Source organism: Haliotis rufescens, unplaced genomic scaffold (genome assembly GCF_023055435.1).
Source record: "Haliotis rufescens isolate VD_foot unplaced genomic scaffold, xgHalRufe1.0.p SCAF_22, whole genome shotgun sequence".
Taxonomy (NCBI): Eukaryota; Metazoa; Mollusca; class Gastropoda; order Lepetellida; family Haliotidae; genus Haliotis; species Haliotis rufescens.
This window is the reverse complement of record NW_025963913.1, coordinates 11,431,165-11,455,285: the sequence shown is the minus strand read 5'-3', so window position 1 is coordinate 11,455,285 and position 24,121 is coordinate 11,431,165. Positions and strand designations below refer to the sequence as shown.

General features: G+C 38.5%; 1 protein-coding gene across 1 annotated transcript in view; it reads right to left on the bottom strand.

Annotated features, from left to right (window-relative positions):
* LOC124146404 (CXXC-type zinc finger protein 1-like) overlaps nucleotides 1-24,121 on the bottom strand; it is a 96,948-nt gene that overhangs the window by 40,907 nt on the left and 31,920 nt on the right. The window contains exons 3-5 of the mRNA XM_046516671.2: nucleotides 16,317-16,417; nucleotides 7,637-7,761; nucleotides 3,748-3,837 (exon numbers count right to left, since the gene is read on the bottom strand). Of these exons, the coding sequence (XP_046372627.1) occupies nucleotides 3,748-3,837; nucleotides 7,637-7,761; nucleotides 16,317-16,417 (316 nt within the window). The remainder of the gene's footprint in view (nucleotides 1-3,747; nucleotides 3,838-7,636; nucleotides 7,762-16,316; nucleotides 16,418-24,121) is intronic.

The window sequence follows — 24,121 nt, the reverse complement described above, 5'->3', positions numbered from 1 at the left end:
ATATGCTGCTCAAATACCAGGAGGGGGTCAAATATTAAGTCCTAATAACAGCTCATATGCTGCTCAAATACCAGGAGGGGGTCAAATATTAAGTCCTAAAACAGCCCATATGCTGCTCAAATACCAGGAGGGGGTCAAATATTAAGTCCTAATAACAGCCCATATGCTGCTCAAATACAAGTAGGGGGTCAAATATTAAGTCCTAATAACAGCCCATATGCTGCTCAAATACCAGGAGGGGGTAAAATATTAAGTCCTAATAACAGCCCATATGCTGCTCAAATACCAGGAGGGGATCAAATATTAAGTCCCAATAACAGCCAACATGCTGCTCAAATACAAGTAGGGGGTCAAATATTTAGTCCTAATAACAGCCCATATGCTGCACAAGTACCAGGAGGGGATCAAATAATAAGTCCTAATAACAGCTCATATGCTGCTCAAATACCAGGAGGGGGTCAAATATTAAGTCCTAATAACAGCCCATACTTGAAACTTGAAACATGATAAGTATGCTGCTCTCAGAGCCCATAGAGACCACAATGCTGATCTAGACCGCTTTAGATATTTTAGACGCTTGTTTAAGAAAAGTTTCAATTCCAAAAAACAGCAGTATCTACAAACTCAGAGGGACAAATTAGTCGCAGCTAGATCTGACCCAAGTCTTTTCTGGAAAATCATTAAAGAAAACAAATTTGGTAACACAATTTCTGAAAAGATTTCATGCCAGCAATTTTATCCACTGACAATAGCACCCAGAATCCACTCTATGATGATTCTGCCCCCTCTGCCTCCGATAGTTTAAACCATCCCATCTCTGAACAAGAAGTATTATCCCACATCAAAAATCTACCTAACAACAAATCCCCAGGTCCAGATGGCATACCAAATGAATTTATTAAATCCTGCAGTAACCTTCTTGAACCTATTCTCACCAAGATTTTTAATCAAATATTCTCTACTGGTTCCTTCCCATCTTCATTGGGTAAGAGTATAATCTGTCCATTACATAAATCTGGTGATAAATCAAATACAGACAACTACAGAGGAATATCTCTTATAGATACTTTATGCAAGGTTTTTACATCTATCCTAAACAGCAGATTACAGCAATGGTGAGACACCAATAACATCCTCAGTGAAGCTCAGGCTGGTTTTAGAACTGACTATTCTACTATTGACCATATTTTTACATTACAAGCTATTACAACAAAATATTCTGGCAAAAAGAAGGGAAGATTTTACTGCCTCTTTATTGATTTTTCGAAAGCTTTCGACACTGTAAAACATGATGTTCTGTTAGATTCAATAAAGAAAGTAGGTATATCAGGTCCCATTTATAATGTCCTAGTTTCCATGTACAGTGGTTTATCAGCCTGTGTAAGATCAGCCAAAGGTTTATCTCAAGTGTTTCCATGTAATGTAGGTACTCGCCAAGGTTGTGTCTTAAGCCCACAAATGTTCTTAATTTTTATTAATAATTTGTCCACCGTATTTGAGGAATTAGGTGGTAAAGATATTCATATTTCTCCTGATATAGATAATTTATGTGCTCTTCTTTTTGCTGATGATGTTTCTGCTCTCTCAGATAGTTGTGCCCAGCTTCAAAAGAAAATTAATGCTTTGGATATATTTTGTAATAAAACAGGCATGCAAATTAACTTTAAAAAACCAAAAGTAATTGTATTTAGGCAAGGTGGCCATCCTCGCAGTAATGAAAAGTGGTTTATCATGGTGAACCTATTGAAACTGTTTCAAGCTATAGATATCTTGGCTTAATGTTTACACCTAAGCTTGTATGGAGTAGGCACAAACTACTCTAGCATCCCAAGCCACCAAAACAATTTTAGCCATTAACTCTTTTCAAAAGAAAATTGGTAATATCACTTGTACAGATCTGTTTAAGGTTTTTGACTCTATGGTCACCCACATCTTAACCTATGGCTCTGAAATTTGGGGTACTTGCTATTGTAAAAAAAATCAAATCTGTCCAAATCGTCTCTTGTAAGCATTATTTAAAAGTAAACAAATCAACCTGCTCAAATATGGTTTTAGGGGAATGTGGGAGGTTTCCTTTACAACTCAATTACATGACTAAAGTAATTAAATATTGGTGCAGGCTCTTACATCTTCAACCATACAGATTACCTTCCCAATGCTATTAAATGCTTAAATCTTTAGATGATGTTGGGCGGGTAACTTGGGCGACTAAAGTTAGAAATATTTTATTCCAATTTGGGTTTGGTTTTGTATGGCTCAATCAAGAGGTGGGTGACTCTAAAGCTTTTATTCTCCAATTTAAGCAAAGGCTCAAAGATAATTTACAGCAATTCTGGAGTGCTTCTGTAAACTCTTCTCCAAAATGTGATCTTTATAAGCATTTTAAATCCATGTTAAATGTTGAAAGGTACTTGTCATGTCCACTCCCTACCCATTTAAGAATTGTTTTTACTAAATTCAGATGTTCAAATTTTAAAATAGCTTTAGAAACTGGCAGATATAGTAAAACAGACCGTTCACTTAGATTCTGTAACTATTGTAGTAGTAAGGGAGTTAATGTCATTGAGGATGAATTTCATGTACTCTTTAATTGTAATTTATATTCTGCCCTAAGACAAAAATACCTTGTTAATCTTCCTATGCCTACTCATTACAGTAATTCTCATGTAATAAATATTCTTAGTAATTATAATGAGCAAACATTATTTCTAGTTTGTAAATTCTTATATTATGCTCACAAAATAATTAATGACAAATTCTGTGCCCTGTAAATGTCATGCTCACATGTCTGTATTTTGGGCCATTGGCTTTTTACTGAATAAACATGTCTGTCTGTCTGTCTGTCTGTCTGTCTGTCAAATACCAGGAGGGGGTCAAATATAGCTCATATGCTGCTCAAATACCAGGAGGGGGTCAAATATTAAGTCCTATTAACAGCTCATATGCTGCTCAAATACCAGTATTAAGGTCCCAAGTTGGTTATTCTGGTTACACAATATGGACACAAAAAAGCCTCCAATGTCTCAAATCACATGCCAGAAACAAATATGATCTTTGTGATGATCTTTGTGATGATTGATTGTAACAACTTGCATTCAAGGATAACAATCATAATAGACCTTAAGTTTACCATAAGATTTTCGAAACTATTAAAAGCTTGTCGCTTATGGAACAAAGCTAAGATGCCCAGTGTATAACTGACAGAAAACCCACTTGTGTTCAATATTGAAAAATGACTAATAAACTCAAGTGGATTTCCCAGCTGCATGGAAGTTCCATTGAAATGTAACACTGACTTTGTGATTGTCTGTCATCAGGTCACATTTTTTAACACATATCTATTTGATCACACAATAAATCATAAAACTGAACTACTACACATTATAATCTCTCTTGTGTCTAAAGAACAGATCCTACGCATATCTTTCACATCTGCAAAATGTACTTCTTTTTCACACAAAATTAACATATCAACATCCAGTAATTTGGTATGATGAATCAGACATTATAAAGAGTTATATTTGCCTTTACACTTCCAGCAATAAGTCCAAAGCCCAAATCTAGCAAAATTCTGATCAGTCTTGTGAGCTCCGTTAATAATAGTCCATATAATAATCCTAAAATCTAGAAGCTGATGCTTTAGAGCCAACTGTTGCAGACTGAAAAAGTTTAGGAACAGACTGCTGACATGTCTCCTTTTATGATGAATATCTCAAGACTGGCCTGTGTCAAGTTGTTATCGCTCACCTTACAGAAATCACATCTTCCACAGTCCTCCTTTCTGTGGCATGATGCACACTCTCCACACCGGCGTGTAGATTTTTTCTGCTTCTTTTGCTGGAATACACAGAATTAACCTCCTACATAGAATGGGTCAAGGAGCTTGCAGTTGTCCTGTTGCAGGGACGGCAAGGTGGGACCACCATGGATGGTCATTATACATATTGGAGTACAAGCAGAATATGTAATGGTTGTCTTCTCAGCTCACATTAACCTGAAGTCCTAATGGGGTTCCCATATGGCTGACAATTTTGAATGGTAAGCCATAATCGGGTGGTGGAAAATCATTGCCCAACTTACCAGACTCATTACGTGAGATTGCCAGACAATCAAAAACAAATCAGCTCCAGCTGTCCACAGACTACCTTACAATTTAGGAGACAGTGGGTCAATGCTGATAAATTATATGTAACAAGCACTGAATACATGTTTGAAAAAACTGTAAACATAACAAGTATGACCACTCCAAAGATGGCAAATTAATCAAAATGAAATTGCAGGCTGTTATTTGACCTACTTTGTGATAAAAAACACCATTTTTAGGTAAAAAATCTTGACAAGTGAATTTTTACTTCTTATTTTTTGTCTTGGAACAAGTTCACAATTTTGATATTTGCATGCCTCTGCTTTCAGTAAGTATCACCACCACCCTTGACAGAGTTAGGCACTCTACTTTGTACAACATATTGATTACAAACTGGCCTCACTTGTTATGATGCAGCCTCCATTATGTAGGGTATTGTATCATATTTCATTCTTACCATTTTATTCACAGATGACAAAATAAGTACCTATATATGATTAGGACATGAAGTGAGGGAACAGGGCATGATCAGTACATTTCCTAACAGGTGTCAATGATGTTTTCAACATTGACAACTTTCAGAATTGTTCATTAAAATTGATCATGAAATACATTATAGACTTTCAATAAGTATATTTCTCACCTTATACCATTTGTTCAGTTAGGCAGTCCTGGTCACAACAACTGGCATGGCTGGTGTTGTTGTTATATTTGTTTACTCTCATAGCATATGGCATATGGACTATTTGGTTGTGGTTCGATTTCTAGGTGGATTTGAGGAATGGGCATAATGTAAAACATGTGATGCCTTGATCCTCCACTCAATCTGCATTCATTGGCTTACCATGCTGTTAGTTAAAATATTATGACAGCATGTTGTCTTCCAAGCAGTATTTCCGCATGGAATGTCGTCTACACATGTGTATATGTTACAGTCAATGTTGATAATCAGGCATTATGAAACTGACTTAAAATTTCAGTGAATATGCATATTGCCTGAAAAATGAGACAGGATTTTAGACAGATTGGCTTAAATTTTCAAAACAAATTCTTGATTTAATCTTATATTAATTTGGTTCTATTTCGATCTTATGGTGCTCAAAGTAACTTGTCTAAGTATGCAGTTTACACAAAAAATTGGATGCAATCTGAAAAAAAACCCATCACTAATTATCTTTGTTACCTTAATAAATTAAAAGTAAAACAGATTAGAAACCAAATAGTTAATTAAAGTACTGTCGGAAATCCTAGAAAAATGCTCTTCTGGCTTCATTTAATAAATACAGGTCAAATGATGATAAACTTCATGTGTTGTCATTCCTATAACCTGAGGTAATTACCTAACACCTGTCCCGAGGTGATGACCTCACACCGCCCGTACATTCTCACAGGTGCAAATGTCCCCTGAGTTGGGGGTGATCTCAAAATATTGCTGTTGTTACTTAATTGACATGTGCATTGATGGAGTAGCAATTAAGAATATGTACTGCATTATATTTGCTTGGAAAAATGATGGAATAGTTAAAAGCTGTGAAACGGGTTGAGTATTGGAAGGTTGCAGTTTTGGAATCAAGAAGTATTTGCTGTTCTACAGATGATTTCTTGAGGTAGCATCTATCTCTCCTGATGACGCATATGAATCTGTACTATCACCCAAAGGTATGATAACTGGTTCAACAAGGCTGATGTCTAGCAAAGACTGAGTTGATCCTCCCTTTGACATGTGTGAGTTTGAATGTTTTGTTATGTCTTCTCACTAACCATCCACAGTTAGCCAAGATAGGCACAATAGGTTTGAGCTCACAATGTCTGACTGGCATACTTAAGGCAATGTGACCGTATTGTTCCGCAAGGACATATGTCTTGTACTTAACTAGTTTCTTATTCAGTCAAATTTACTAGATGGTGGTTTGAAGTCGACAATGTCATATATTCCTGCATACGCAGCCTTCAGACTACTCATGGTTAGCGCAACAGTATCTGATTCCCGGACGTTAAATAAACTGACATTATCCATGACAATGACACTGAGGTTGTTTAATATAGGCAATAGCTGATGTTCCAACCAGTCTATGAACACCTCCTATAATTTCCTTATGAAAATCACCATTTTTCTTTTTCACCTCGAAAACTAGCACACATCCATCAATAAGCCCCCAGATCACAGGTTGTGGCATGCAAAACCATGACACGATTACCTTTACCTGATGGTACCGTGGGTGCTTTTTGTCCATCTGCCGATAGGCACATGCAGTCAGTGGAACGATTCATCAAAGTAAAAGATCTGGAAGCCCTGACTGCGATGAATGGTGCGGAGATAATATAACCTCATTGAGAGGATGGAATATTTTCCCCTGAAAACTGCTTGGTCATTGCCATACACAGTATCGAAATCGGCAATATTTAGTGCAGTCCTGGAAACATTAATTGTATCTTTAATTTCCTTCTGAATTTTACAAGTCTGGGGGAAAGTGCTCATAAAGCTTGTCAATATATCCTTTTATGTCCCAGTTTCGTTTTTGAGACCACCTATAAACCTTTTTGTTTTATTTATAATTTCTCAGACTTGATGTATTGAAAACCCCATAGCTTGGGCAGTCGGTAAATCTAAACTAACAAGTGCAAACGTGAGCGTGGCTCACTAATACCCCCGACCCGCCTAGTGTGTCAGTAGTTACAAATTAAATAGCTAGGATAGGGTTAGCTTTAGGGTTTGAAAAATTCATAAAAAAATGGAAAATTAATAAAAACAATTTTTTTCTTTGGACTGCACCCCTCCATATGACACAGATTATATGTACTAAGTTTGAGACGGACGTTAGGGTTTGTAAAAATGTTACATGCATCATGGGAACAGTTTTGACAAAACAAATGCAGCGTCATTTTGTTATTTTAGAAGATGCACATCTAGAGTTTTCTCAATATGATTTCTTTTGTGTGGTTTAGATATTTTATGAATCCTCCATTATTATCATTATAACAGAGTCACATACTCATATTTCTAAAGTCCATTTTAGACTGCCATCATTGGAACTTACTGTTTTCATTCAAATTTTTCTCCTGTAAACTTGTTAATAGGTCTCCTTGTGACTGAAATACTTCCAACCACAGGTAGGTCGATTGGTAGTTACTTGATATTTCAATAGCAGCAGTTTGTGAATTTTTTCATTAGTTTTTAACGGGCAAAATATTTTTCTAGCATTTCCGGTAGTACTTTAATAGTTCCATTGGAGATTAAATTCAGGTGTCTATTTCATTTCAGTATCATTTTTCAGGCAATATGTATATTGTCTTTGACAGTCCCGGTAATCCATGCTCAGAGCTCACTGATCACAATGATGTTTTTGCAAATTACAGGGTGGGTTATGAAACCACAACACAGCCTCCCTTATTCAACTAGCCAAAATAGGGGTAGGCGAAAACTTGAATATGGTCTTATGCCTGTCACACTACAGTAGTTACTATTGATAGCATCTCCTTTGACAACAACAAATCTAACATATGGTCTATTGTAATGTATGCAAACAAATGAACAGTATTGTCGGTATTTACCTTATCTCGAAGTTTGCTACTTGCATACTCTGTAAGGTAGTATTTTTCTGCATCACTGGATTCACTCTTTAACTTCTCCTTTGGCTTCTTCGGCTTATATACAACTTCTAGTGTATTGTTGACATCTGATTTGATAATAGAATCATAAGTAGCTGCAATACAGCTTCAAGGATTTTGTTGGCACTGGTGCTAGACATGTAACCCTAGTACCTGAAGACAGAAAGACACTAGCACTTTTTGTCAATAATGACTTTGGCCCTCAATTTCAGCCAATCACATTCTTGATTATTTCAAGTTGAAAAAACGGGTGCTAACTCAAACATGTCCCACCGTGGTTCAGTACACAAAGAAGAAGAGATAGCTTAAGTACCAATAACCATTCCAAAGGATATGACCTCCACTGAAGGTAACTCAGTAAACCTGGTGAACTCAGTGTACATAAATGTACAAAAATTAATCCTACAACAGTTAATACTTCTGAGTTATCATGAACATAAAATATTTTTTAAGGAATTTGACTTTCAGAGTGAATTTCAAATATTAGTTGCAAGTATTTCAAGAATAAACCAAAGGCCTTACCAGCATATATACCAATAATAATGTCCCTCAGTGTATTTCAAAGACCAGGAGAAAAGATAGCATATGCTACTCATCGGGAGTATGTCACCTTAATATCATCAGATTATCATTACTTTTTATACTCAAGTATTCAAACTATATAAACAAAATATAACAACTACATGCATAAGACTCTTAAAAACATCTGCAAAAATGGCATGGTGAAAACAGCTAACACTGTTTCATCATGTTCAATGACCAACAATAAGGAGTATGACATTAAGGACACTATGAACCTTGACGTGACCAAACATCAAAGTATTCCCATTTACTGCAAGATTATTTTGGTGTTGTTTCCTTCCAGGAACAAATAACAAAGCTCCTCTTCACTGTCACCTATCCATAGTCAGTTGTGCAAGTAATAGTATCTTGTGCACATGAAGACAGACAACCTCACTTCTTTAAATATCTGCTCTAGATGCAAATAATTGGGGAGGTGGGTGGGATTACTCCTGATGTAATAGAGGTATGTATTCTTAGAATTGTTAACAATGATAACTACTGTTTGATCATTCCTACGAATATCCTACCTCTACTGCATCATAGCCAGAACCCACCAGAGGGTTGTTGTTAGTTAGTAACTTAGTACCAAACAAACATGAAGTATTTCCAAAAGGTAATAGACTAACGATAAGGTAAATGTTGTAACCAAACACCTTAAAAGAACTAATTTAGAAGATGTGAGGGACATAAGCAAATATGCGATGAACTTCCACTGAACCTACATATTTGAGTCCCATTGCCGTGACTTTATCAGAAGACCTTCCATATTGTCTTTCAGACCTGAGGTCAGTGGTGTCACTTCTGGTTGATAAAATCACTTCCGGCGGACCTGTCATCATTCCCATGACCTTTTGATTCCATCATGAAGCTGTTGCAGGTTAAATTTGTAACTAATCTGTAATTTCTTAATCATGACATGTCACCAACTGTTCACCATACCTTATAATACTCTAATGTTATATAATACTCTTACTTGTGGTCTGCCAGGTACATCCTGGGCCCTGGCACATGCAGTCCTGCAATTGCTGTAGAGGCAGGTCACATGACTGTCCTCTATAAAAACTACATGTGCTATGGGCCCAGCACACACCATGCCGGGGCAATCTAGATGCCACATACAGTGTATAACATCTAATTTGTCATATTCACAGGTATGTTTAGTGAGAGTTGAGTGAATGTTGTATTGTGATATAACTTTAATCGTTTTATCAAAACATGCTATATGTTATTAAAGTGTGAATTATATTATAGATATTTCTACATATTACATGCTTTGATATTGAAAGAGCCATATGCCATAGGAAACATGCAAAAGTTAGTATTTTTAGTGTTTATTTCCAAACTTCCATGTTGAATTATTGATATATTGTCAATTACTGGTTTAAATAACTACATGATCTGTGTGATGAGACACAATACCGGACAATCCCGCTGCCACACATAACATCGGATTTGTTAAATTCACTGGGAGACAACCCTGTTCCGCCACTATATAGGCCCCAGGGAGACTGTTTAAGCTGGGCTGAATGTCACGCAAATAGAAGTCAATGAACATTTTGTTTTATGGTGACCGAGTTCCAAGACACTAGGCTCATGTGCTGTGAAAGATCCCAGTATTGGGGTAGATAGTTCTGTGTAAATATCTGTAATCTTGGTCTTTAACCATCCTGTGACTGTGGCCTTAGTTATGTCTTTGTCAGAGGCAGTTAAACAAGACATCCTGTTTCCTGCATCTTCTGTGAGGCTCTGGCAGATAAAACCTGAGCGCTCGGATTGGGCAGAGATAACAATCAGGCTGGTCCACAATTTTACTTAGCACAGGTATGGAATAATGTCTGTGCCTTGTTGGTCCTAGAGCCGCTGACTGGTTCATGGCTGGTTCACTCCAATCTTTTGAGTAAGTGTCCAGAGAAAGACAAACACTTTAACCTCTGACACTCTAGCTGCTGTAACCATAGCTAGTAGAAAAGCTGTCTTTCTAGTTTTCTGAAGCCAAGAGACAAGAGCCAATGGTTCATAGGCTCTTCAAGCACAGCAGAGAGTACTACTGATAGTTTCCACTTTGGAGAGGTTTGTGAAGTTCTAAGGCATTCCAGACAGAACAAACTCATAAATCTGGTTAAAATGGGTTGATTTCCTGCAGTCAAACCATCATGCTGAACCACTGAGGCTAAACCAGATCTAAATCCCTATGGTGAGTAAAGAAACTTATTACCCTGAGGGAGATGGAGTAAGAAATCTGTTGCCATAATTATTGTTACATCATCATTCCCCAGTCCCTGCCTTCTTCTCTACTGGCAGAACCTGACCCATCTGTCCTAAATGACTGATGAAGGTCTCCAAGACCTGCAGATGTAGACTTGGAGAAACTGGAATCTTGCATCTAAGAGATGATAGTTTCCAGGCATGAAGATGAAGCCTGTGGGAGACTGCCATAAATTATGTCCGATCTAGACTGACAGAGATAATCTCTACACTCCTGTAGTTCGTTATAACTTCTTGTTCTGATGACGTTTCTTCTGTTGACCTTCACATCATTCCTGTGACTAATAGCGTGATTCCTGCTGTTAACCTATATATCCAGATGACAATAATGACCTACCTTCCAAGACTGCTACTATCAGAACTCTACTCTCTGAGTAGAAGTGTAGAAGCAGGCTGACACATGTGGCACATGCAGCCTGGTAGGCAGTGTCTAGTGGTACACTAATCGGTGTCTGACATGTGCCCCACAGGTACACCGGTATATTGTGGTGCAAATCTTCAGCAATATGTGTTGTGATACGTTTGTAAATGTTGCAATATATTAGGGCAAATATAAAAACATATATTTATGTATTCCTAATTGATAGAAAATAGGAAAATAGTATCTTTCTGATACAACTTGCCTCTGACGATCTTTTTATCAATTAGCGTACACATCGCAACTATCAAGCTCCTGACAGCGACAGCCCGTTCGAGAAGCTCTCTATACTGAGAGTATAACAAAGGTGTCATGCACTGGGAAGGAGCTTGATGGTATCCGACATTAATACAGGGAATAACTCTGATTAACTAAGGAAAATGTAAATTGGCAATATATTGCAATATGTATCGCAATACAGGTTAAAGTATGGCAATATATTGCAATACAAAATCCAGGTCAATACACAGCCATACCTCTTACATTATACTACTTACGTGCATAAAAAAGTAAACTTCTCAGCAATACAGTAGGAACTACAAGTGACAAGTAAACGAAAAAACGTAACTGAAGATAATGGAACTACATTGTGACAACTACCAATAAGTGCTAAACAAAAATCTCTTGATGCTGTTGCACACAGAGAAAAGACATGAGATTTCCTGCCCATTGTGTATGTGCAAGATTTTTTGGTTTTGGTTTGTTGTTTAACGCCTCACTTTGCAATATTCCAGCTATATGACGGAGGTCTGTAAATAATCAAGTCTGGACCAGACAATCTAGTGATTGATATCATGAGCATCGATCCATGCAATTGGGATCGATGACATGCATCAACCAAGTCAACGAGCCTGACCACCCAATCCCGTTAGTCGCCTCTTATGACAAGCATAGTCGCCATTTACGGTAAGCATGGGTTGCTGAAGACCTGTTCTATGTGCAAGAGGCCTGGGCAGCAAGATACTATTATTTGCACAACTGATTATGAATAGTTAACATTGAAGAGAACTGCAGTTCAAAATCTGAAATTTTTTAAAGTATGATGACCAAGAAAATACAGGATATATGGCAATGATGGAATGTTTTGTATGCACAGGAATTACATGGTGTAACAATGGACACAGTGATGGCACAGGATCAAACTAAAATGAATCTTCATGATATTTATGAAAATATATAGGTAATCAGAGCAGTCCCATTATCTATATACTTATCTTTCCACAACATTATGCAATATTCCTTCTTGCTTTTATTATATAACAATGTAGAACATATTCAACATTGTTAAAACAATAATCCCCCAAACACACCCTCCGACCACCTGCTCCTGCACTACTCATAATTTTTTTCCCTACGAACGCCTGTAGACAGGTGACAGGTGGATCCAAACGTTGAGGGGATGGACAGACGGGCAGTCATGACGTGTTGTGTCAGGATAAGTATATAAATAAGGCGAATACTCTGATTCCCTATATTTTCTAACTTAACCCTCCACAACTGTATGCAATTATCCAGAGATGCCAACCCTAATTGAAGCTTTGGAAAAACCAGTGGGGTAAACAAATGTAATTTCATGTGAGAAAGAGTAATGTTAGAGTACCACGCCATGATGCTGTTTTTTGCTTCGACATTTTCATTTGGCCTATATGTACGTGAAGCATGAGAACACATGCATTGTTGCTAGTAATTATGGCCACATATGCAAGCCTCACTATTTAAAAAGAGGGCGATAAAGCTTTAAAATAAGCAGGAAAAAAAGCTCTGTATGGTTAAATATGACTAAACCTCGAAATTTAATATCAATCCAAACATCAACATTGAAAAAGTACTCAAAAATGGAAGTTCCATAATAGCATGTAAGGTACAAGATCCGCGTATATCCCTCCCCTCCCCAAAATATGTATACCGTATTCGACGTAATAAGCGCACAGGGCGTTCTCAAAATTAGAAAGAGGGGGCTCTTATTAGAATATAATTTTGGTGAAAGAGTTGAAAGATCGTAAATTTGTGGTTTAGGCTGACAGCCTGAAATGATAAAAAAGAAAAGTCTGTGCGTATTAGACACGCCGGATATATTTTTTAGAATTTAATTTCCCGTAATTAAGGGTGCATATAACACACGAAGGGTGCTAATTGGGATTGTTCACTAGCCAATATATTAGCAAATATCGCCGTGGGCGCTTATTACAGCGGGGCGCTTATTACATCGAATACAGTTATTAAAATACATTCATTTATAACTTTTGGAGGGGGGATACAGGCGATAAGTCTTTCCACATGTGACATCCTCATCAGTGACATGTTGCCTATTTTGAAAAACTTCGGTCATTATAGATTATAATTCGCATATGTTATTTTAGTGAGATGACAAAAAGTGTCGTAGAAATACACTGCATATTCATGCTGAAACACATGGTCAAAGCTCCACACATTCAAAAAATTAATCATATCAAATATTTATCGTAGAAGCCAAGTTTTAGGCTCAAAAGAGTAATTATTACGCCAGAGGCGTAATGGTGTGCATCTCTGAATTATCCAACAGTAGGACGGTGGGTTGGAACAACTCTCAGTCCCCTTTTGCGACTGAGTGGTCAGGCCAGAGCACAGCTAGACGAGACAGCCACTTTGCTTCAATCCATGGACGTGTTCAACTACACTAGTCCTGTAATACATCACCACCATGCCTGGTTACAGGCGAGGCTGCAAATGTCCAAGGCTGATCCATCCCAGCATGGACTTAAGCCTTAAGAATAGTGGAACGTAATCAAAACAACAGGGTATTCTTGGAGATATTCCTGCAACCCTCCTCGGTAATCGTTAGGAAAAATCGTTTACATTGATGCCGAAAAAAGACATGTGACTTCAATATAATGATGCAACACCCAAACAGGACAAAGGGAGATGTCCTCTGTGTCACCAGACCAAAGGATGATAGTCCGCGGAACGATAGTGAAAGTGCGATCTGCCTGACCTGGCAATTGATTTCTCTCAGATTAACCCAAGATAGACCTCCGCATGTTGACCACGGTCAAACTTGCTTTAGGTGATGTCGAGAGTGTTGAGTTTACTGACACATGCCGCAATGGCCAAGGACAGGAGAAAGGCAGCTTTCTGCGTAACAGGCACCAATTCTGCATTGGAAAGAGGTATGTAGGGAGAAACGAGGAAGTGATGTAGAATCAGTCCTAAGTCCCAGGCCAGAGGTCAAAACTTTATTCACTGATCAGCCTTACGGTAACCCTGTAGGATAGATGTGAGTTCAGGAGCAGTGGCAATACAGGTAGAACGGGAAGTGCCAAGGACCGAGTAATGGCCGAGACATAATTGGCAATGGTAGACTAAGAAATCAACTACTTTTAGTCACACAAAGAAGCCATAGAAGGTTTGTGTGTTTGACGAATAGCAAGAGCCGCTGGCTTAGAGAAACCCCTAGTAGACTATGCATTCTGCAAAAGGAACACATGCATAGATCCGACGACTCTAGGCACTGGTGTGGTTGATGAGTGTGTGGATTTCTGAGCAGACTGGGAAATACAGGGAGTTTTAAGTCTGGCTCTCCGGCGATTCGGAGCAGATGTTCAATGTGGATGCCGTTTTTTTTAATAACACAGGCAAGGATGCGGAGGTGAAAACCTATACACGTGGTGGCTCTGTTCCACTCGATGGCAAGTGCATTGGGATCCCCAGCCAGAGCATCCGGTATCGGTGATATGAAAGTATGAAGCTGGTGGTTGTAACGTGTTGCAAATACGTCAACATTTTGGTAGCCAAAGGTCTGGTAAATCGTCTTGTAAATGGGGTGTAAATGCCATGGGGGGGGGGGGGGGGGGGGTACTGACTGTGGTGAGATAGGGCGTCAGCAAGAATGTTGGAAATGCCTGGAATGTGATGAGCTCTCACCGCCAACGGGATGTCATCTATGAGAAGGTAGAACATGAACATGAAGACTTCATATGAACCATGAAGTCCAGGAGATATAATGAGCACTGTCCGTCGCTATCATGATGCAAGTTCCTCATAATATCGTCCCCCACGTCTGAAGGGCCAATATGACTGCTTGAAACTCCAGACAGTTGAGTTGTCAGTGGAGAACAGGGCGGTCCACAATCCTGAGGCCTGGAGGTCTTGACTTCTTGAAGTAGATTTGCCAATCCTGCACCATGTGGGGATGCGCCTTGAGAGTAGCTGGAAAAGTAGGCGGCGTCTGAGGAGGCACCTGAGGCTCCAGATCGACTGACACATTGGGGTGCGAGATCGGGCTTGCCAATAGGCATCAGTGGCAGATGACAGAAGACAAGGTGACGGTGCAGCAGGTGCCATCGTAATACCGGACAAGTTCTGGAGCAAACAGTTACGAGGGGGGATGACCGTGTAAGTGTGAGTATGGTTTATACCACTTTTAGCAATATTCCAGCAATATCACGGTAGAGGACAGCAGAAATGGTCTTCACACATTGTACCCAGGTCGGGAATCAAACCCGGGTCTTTGGTGAGACGAGCAAACGCTTTAACCACTAGGCTACCTGGCCGCCCCCTAAGAGGCGACAAAGCAGGCAAGGTAGCCCAAAGGACAGTCGGAGGCTTATGAGAGGGGTTTGAAGTCTGAATTTAGCTAGGTAAACGTTGAAAAGGTTGGAGGATAAGGGGGTACATTCAGAGCATAGCTGGTCCAAACAGCAGGGGACCCAGCAGTCAGGGCAAGGCCAAGGAGATCCTTTCTTACAATGGTAGTCCACACACTTTCGAAGATGGAGACATCATAACTGAAATAATTACATCATCCATAATATCTCAAAATCTACAACAGAAAAGGAAAATATAAAAGGACAGTATCACAAACATTAACTGAAACGCAGCTGTTCGTGTTAAAACAAGGGTAGTATAAAACATGAGAAACGGAAAACAAAACGGAGCTTTCACATGTTATGTTAAAAAATGGTGGGAAAGAAATGTGCGATAGGTAAGTAGCCGTTATTTGATATATTTATTGATAAGGAATGGCTAGGGACCTGTAGATAAATGTACATAGGGAGATATTCAATTCAAACTGAAATGACAAACAAATCCAATTGTAAATGTGGAGTGGAAGCAAACATGTCTGTTCTCACGGGGCGATAAATTAAAAAGTGATGAGAAATACAGGAGCATGCTGGGAGTGAGGTGATCAGAGGGTGTGTTCCGTTGATTACTGTTTTCACATTTTCTACACTGTTATATGATTGAAACAAGAAGGAATTTTGCATACAGTTGTGGAGGAATCAGTTGAAAACATTTTCCTGCTCATTTTGTTATTTCACTGTTAAATTCCTTATAAAAACACTTCACATTTGCAGAGGCAGTTTACATAAACCAGAAATGAACATTTAAGCAACTTACTTCTACATTTATCACAGTAATATCGTTTGATAGAGCGGGCATCTGACTGTGTGATGCCAATACAGTCCCCATGGTACCACTCCTCACAGTTATCGCACGCTCTGGAAATACAACATATCATATATCAACATACATTCCATCACCACTGAAGCAGACCCATCCCAAACATTTTCTGAGAGGCCCAAAAGTTTCCCACATGAAATATTTACAGCAGACTTCCTTCATCTTAGACTCAATATCTCACATCAATGCTTCAGTCCCAAACATGTCCTTGAACAAGTATCATCAAGTTTGCACACTAGTATGGCTACACATTCACCTTATATCTCACCTGATATCTCAAACAAAGAAATGGAGTGAGTAATATACTTTAGAATTTCTATTTTAACTCAAACCTCAACTGTGAGTATTAATTTCCCTACATACATTTAGCTGATTTATGAGAGAGAAAGATTCATAACATTTGCAGAAAGTATTTACATGTCCAAGTAAAATCACACATTCTGTATTCGGCTTTCAAAACTAACACATTTGGGAGAGTGGCCTGTTGAGGTGCATGACAAATGTTTCATTGGCTGGTATGTCGACTTGTTTGCTGCGTTTATCTATCTTGTGTTTCTCGGCCACTTTGCGTACATTGTTTCTGCTAATCCTACAGTGGTGGATTTCTTTGTTTGGGCGATAGTTTCGCTTGTCATTTTTTAATCATCGGTTTAACGCTTTTTCTGTATTTCAAAGTTAAGTTTGGTCAAACATTTGGGATTAAGTATGCCCCAAAATATTATATTACAGGATGTGTAAAGCAAGATGACTCTATTCGGGCTGCAATGATAGAGGCAGGACACGATATGATACATATCTTGATATTTTGGTCTCAACACGATATATATCTCGATACGTAACAATACAAAAAAACAGATAACAGCACTACAGCTTTTATTAAGTTTCAAGACTTCAAGCATGTCAAGATCGGACCTTTCATGATTTTGGAACAGTCAAAATTTGTTTATAAAAAGAATACTGAAGTTGTTAAGCTTCTAAGTGGAACTTTTTCTAACTTTCCTTCAAAACAACTTCAAACTGAAAACGGCAGAAAACTTCAAATTTAAAACACCAGAAAATAATCAATGTACTTCACAGTCTGAATAATTCAACTTCAGGTTCTTTTTCAGAAAAATTAAAATGTCAACATTGTAAGGGGACAATGATGCCTTCTGGGTACTGACAATGTCTCCTGTTGTTGAGTCTTAACGGAGGTGGAGTCTTAGGGGGTAGATGACCAACACAACAGTACATGCTCTGCCTACCTAACGCAATCGACAATGTACTTTTCAGAGTTTGAAAAACGATTAGAATAGTAATTGTTAATGATTCATAGTATATAATGTCTTATTGAGTGTTATAAAAAAGCCACAACGTATCCCTTCAACAAATTCAGGTGAACAAACAGCTATAACAAACTTGGTCAAAACAATTATATGAAATTAGATAAAAATCATCACTAGACACGACTCACTATTAAAATTGTACTTCCTGCTCTCCAAGGCATTTTTTATATGTTGAGATTAAGATTACCATGTGTATTTTTTTTCTAAACTATTAAAGCCAGAAATAGCAATCAGCTGTACACACGTTTTCTTCCGATCTACCAGTTAAAAAGTACCCCAACTTCAAAGAATTTTGATGCAATGGTCGGGAAGAAATTGTAACTCAAACTATTGTTTTATCAGAAATAATATACTTCAGTATCATGTTATTTTAGTTGCAGCTTTTACTGTATATATTTTGGTAAAATCTAAATACTTTTTTATGTTTGTCATACTTATCCTGCATTACTACTTAATGATTCTACTGCTATTTTCTTGACCTAGGAAACAGAGCTGTGAGAGGTCCAGGCTACAGAAAAGGTTGTACCTACCAAGTTGTGTAGCTTGCACCCTTCACAGCTGACCCCACGTGGCCTGGTGTGACGTCACGCAGTATCACATCATTGCTAGCACGGACATTTGAACTCAGCGGGGAGGTAGCAAAGCGATGGGAGGGCACTTTAGACGAAGTCATGCAGGATAAGTATTACAAATGTAAAAAATATTTAGATTTTACAATTATTTTTATCTTATCCTGCTTTACTACTTAATGCAATTTTCTCAGACAGAACTGCAGGGGGTAAATTCAGATGTTGTTGACCAAAAAACTCTCCCACCATTCCGGGTAACCAGACAGCATCCTGAGCGTAGGGTAAACCAGAAACCACAGACCTTCCTATCTGACAACACCACACAAGGTAGAGTAAGAGGAGTGATATCCAGTCATGAAACGGTAAAAGTAGAAAAGGGCGACAACCAAGTTCTCAATTCCGACACAAGTAACTGGAAGATGGATACAGGGCCCCCTAGTCTGGTGTAATAACTACCAGAGAGGCAGCAGGCTCAGTTCCTGGGTGTAGCAATCAGGTTAGCCTGGGGTTGGTGATTTTTTGTGCTACCACCAGGGGACCAAAACTAAACCACATCCTCAATAGCCACGTCTCGGAGACAATGAAGACAGCATCCGAGCGCCAAAAACAATCCTCAATGATAGTAAAAGAAGACTCAAGTCACCGGTCATCTCCAGAATCACACTCGTCCCACTGCCATACTCCGGGCGTAGCCATTTCCAAGTGGCTCAAGTCGCCGGTCAACTCAAGCGATGTTTAGTTGTTCAGATCAAAACAATAACTGACAACACAACGGTATTACTATGATGACATCACAACACTCACACAACCATTCCAAACAACGTTAACATTGCGTTCTATTTATAGTAATACTTCCGGGTTTAGAGTTCCCTCCCTTTCATCATTCCTCCCTCTCAGATACAATCATACATAATAAGAAATTAGACATTGATTAAACAAATGATGATAATACAGTATTATTTACAGGTAAGCATAAAACAGATGAATTTGAAAATTACAAATACAACACTATTAATAATTAATTGCATTTACATATTGTCAAACATGCCAATAAAGGCATTTTCACTAGAAATACAGTCAATGTAAACATGATAGTCACTCTGAATGTCTCTGGCAATTGTCTGTTGAATTTTGTTTCACGACACTTGCTTGGAACACATCGTCAAGTCCCAACACAATGTCACTTGCACCTCCTGGAATGTTGATGCTGCCTGTAGAGTTGTCAATATCAGGTGAATCTGAAGATTGACATTCAGTGTCCACATTCACAACACAGTCTCTAGCACTATCACTACCACTACTACTTGTAGTCAAGTGGTTCGGTCTCTCAAAATGTCTTTTCAGCTTTCGGTGATTGATGACACGAGAGCGTCCATTTCCTTCACAGGGGTGAATACGGTAAGTTTTTTCACCGATTTGGCTATCAACGTGGTAAGGCCCTTCCCATCTTTCCGAGATGAGTTTCCGAGATGTTCCGTGCACTTGCTGAGGATGATATAGCCACACTTTTTCACCTTCTTTGAATGGAGTAAACTTGGTATGTTGTTTCTATTCACACCTCTGCTCTTGCTCTTTCAAAATCTTCTCTCTCACAGTCTTCAGCAATTCCACTAATTCAGTCAGTTTAGCTGATGAATCAGTCACCGGTTTCTGATTTTGTCTCTAGGGGATTGGCCAAGCACAATCTTGAATGGGGTCTCTTCTGTAACCTTATTTGTTGATGTGTGAATAGCTGACAATGCTGACAGTAATTTCTCATCCCAATCCTTTTGGTCATGAGCTTCTATTAGAAGAGCTAGTCTTTCAGCTAGAGTTCTATTCATTCTTTCAACCTGTCCATTGCACTGTGGGTTGTATGGAGAGGTTCTTGTTCTTTTAATGCCTAGCTTGCTGCACAACTCTTGGAGAAGTTTAGCTTCAAAGTTCCAATCTTGGTCAGAGTGTAGTCCCTCTGGCAGTCCATAGCGGCACACAATTTCGTTATATATAATTGTAGCAGTTGTTTCAGCCGACTGATCAGGTACCGCAAATGCCTCTACCCATTTGCTGAAAGGATCACACAGCACAAACAAGTATCGATTACCCCGTTGTGTTGTTGGAAGTGGGCCAGCAAAGTCCATGTTCCACCACAAGAATGATTGATCTGGGATAATCGTCTTCCCCTCAGGTGTTCGGTCTGGCAGTGAAGGATTTTTCCTCTTTAGGCAAGTAACACAGGACATGCACCACTCTCTTACATTGTGTCACCATCCAAACCAGAAGAATTTCTTCTGCACAGCAGCAATAGTCCTATCAATTCCAAAATGGCTATTTCCATCATGAAGAGCCCTTGAAATCCCCTCTGCTGCTGATTGAGTGCAAATCACTCTTTTCACACTGTCAATGGTTTTCAGCACAAGCACATTGTTGCACAGTTCAAGCTTATCACCATCACTCTAATAAAGCTCTTCACATCTCGCTTGATATCGCTTGGTCTCTTGTGATCAGTTACCCACTGTTGCAGTACTGTGATATCTGCATCTGTCTCTTGCATGTGAATCAGTTCCTCCATTGAGAATAAACTTGGTATGGCGATTGCGTCCACTTGAGGTGCCCTTGACAGTGCATCCGGAACTTGTGTATCCTTGCCTGGTCTATGTTAGATCGTAAAATCAAAATTCTCCAGAGCAACCCTCCACCAGAGACCATATAATAGAGGGACGGCCCTCTAGCCTATGCGCTAAACCGAAACTGAGATTTGTTGGTGCCCTAAAGCGTGTCGTTGTCACTGTATTTGATGACTGTGATCACGCTTTGTCTTTGTCCGAGAGAACAAAATGGCGCACATGTAAAATCGGCAAAAGTGCAGATTTTGATTTTCAATAACGGCCTCTAATTCGCAATGAAAGTCCTTGGTTACCTAGGTGTATAAAAAGGAGATATGTTAAAAATTGGTTTAGTGCCATTAAAAAATTTAGGGCGGATGCGAAATTTCAGATCTTGACTCCAGAAATGGTACTAATTCTGAATTTTCCCGAAATAATTACATCACAACTCTTAATTTTCGCATGCTTTCAGACGAATGTGTTCCTATTATCGGTCCTGAATTAAATAGTTTTACATTCATCATGATTTCCCCTTTGGCTTGGTACCAAAGTTATTTAGGTACGATCGGTAGTTTTTTATTTTTGGGTGCAAGGCCATAATTTACGTCACATATTTTAAATTAAATTACCATATAGCAGACGACATAACATGCATTTTGTCTGTGATTATCATCCACATATATCATTTGAAACATTCTACAAAGTGACTTATATTGTATGATATTAGAATTGTTTTTGTAAGACGCGTGTATTTTTTACCATTGCTTTCGCCATTTCTTCGTAAGTTTAACTTTGTTTCAGTTAGGCTTCTATCACATATCGCGCATATACTACATACTACATACTACAATACAACATATTTGTTATCTTCTGTCGATTTTGTCTGTATTAATCATGACTACATTTAATCAATTATTTATTTCATGCCGTGTAAATATTGATTATGAGCAAAATGATCTTGGCCTAAACCCAATCATAATAATGTAAATATGATGAAGGTACTACTTACTTTGTGTATTTACACAACAATGAAAACATCATACAAAAATAAAAATCCGTTGCATTAAATATTAATATTATAAAATTATCATTTGCTTTGTAAATGCCAAGAAAGAAGAAGGATTATATCGGCAGTCGTTGGGAGAGAAGATCCAGACAACAAGGTCGAAGGTGTCATTCAGTAAAAAATATAGATGGCCTATTGTCCTTTTCTACAAAAAATACATTTACATATGTGATCAGTTTGTGATGTTTTGTTTTGTTTTAATAGTAATAGTTGCATGCTTCATTCCAGGTTAGAGTTTAAAGTTTGTTTTTCATTGATCAGATATAAATAGAAAACTATGATGAAACAATTTTGAAACTACAAACATTACTACAGTTTACGATATACTAGTACCGGGGTATATATCTGGTACCATGCTCGTTGAAGCTATATTGTTATACCTGAAATACCTAATTATTTGTATGCTGAAATATCAATCTAATAGGGTAATATTAAATAACGATTGTAAAATTACAATCGTCCTCTTTGCTTTGGAAAGTAGCCTCCCTTTGAAAAAAACTTATCTCGCTCCGGCAAACCCCATTATCACTGCTAGCCCCAAACTGGCATCAACCAATAACATTTGATTCCTTCGAAGCCCATTGTCGGACACATCGAAAATTCATTTAACAACACCCATAGTTTAATGTGTATTTTTAATTCATTGGAACTATTAGCATTATAAAATAGTCGCGAATTTACATGAAATTAAAACATTAATATGGCGTCATTTTTTTTCTGGCTAATAGTAAAGCATTTACACCAGTCGGTGATCATGCATTTTTGCAAGTAAATCTAGTCTGGACTTATTATAAGATATGAAGTTAATCTGGAGATATATTTTGTGAACATCGAGAATATGGTGATATGTTACAAGTGTCTACCCTGCTTCTGGATGAGTTTTATTTACACTTCCTGAGTTCCTGTGCACTTTACCGGATTGTAGTTTTCTGTGGCGTTCGTAGTAGATTTGGTATATTTGTTTATTTATAATAGTTAACAATTGTAGCATAAAATGAGATATATTAACTGATTTTTAAAACAAATATAATACGTTATAAAATACTTTTGATATCGGAACGGCTTTTTCTTCACACGCCCTCTAAAACGTACGCTTGTGGACAGACGGCATGTTTTCATTTCCTATCTTTTTCTTTGAGTGAAACTTTTTGGGAGGTATTACCAGCGGCTTGGTAGCGGTAACATCACTGTCATTCTATTTAGACCAAGAGTCATCCGAAACCAACCCCTGGTCGAAGAGTGGGAATTTTTCAAGTGGCATATTTAGGTCCAAGACGAAATCGTCCCAGTGAATGAAGTCGTCCATGGCTGTGGCGAATGTAAATTGAAATAAATGTCCCGGAAGACACACATGTTCAGCAAATAATTTGCAGCCAACTGACATGTGCTAATGAGAGATATCATAAAAAAATCTTTGTAATCCGCTAAGAGACGTCCTTTTATTGGATTGTCGCTGACCGTAGTCGGAGAAATGTCGGCTAAGGGAATTAACTCTTGACCCGGATATTATGTAATATTGTTGACGTGGTTACCTGAATGGTCAGTCGTGAATGTCTGCGCATCTATTGCTCATCTGCAGCGGTACAGGGAGGTTAACAGCAGGGTGTCGGGGTGTATCAGTTACATGCCAGACCGTAGCGCTGATGGTTAGTGATAAACTGTTGGTGAGGGCCGTCCCTCTATTATATGGTCTCTGCCTCCACCTTGCAAGTTTACCTCTTGGCTCTTTCAGACTGAAAAGATATGTCAGTGGCTTGTGGTCTGTTATAACTGTAAACTGGTTTCCCTCAAGGTAAACAGCAAACTTGTCCAGCGCCCACACAATGGCAAGACACTCTTTCTCTGTAGCGGAATAGTTCTTTTCAGCTCCTGTCAGTGCTCTTCACCCTCCCAACTTGCGTAAAGATGGCCCCTAAGCCGACATCACTCGCATCAGTCTCAACCACAAACTTCTTGGTAAAATCAGGATAAGCCAAAATAGGAGCTGACAACAGTTTCTCTTTTAGGTACACAAAAGATGACTCACATTCATTTGTCCACTTAAATACAATGTTTTTTGTGTCAAATCTGTCAGAGGCTTCACAATGTCAGCAAATCCATGAATGAATCTTCTATAGTATGATACCATACCGACAAACCTCCCCACTTCAGCTGCACTTCCAGGTCTTGGAAACTGTCTGATAGCATTAACCTTGCC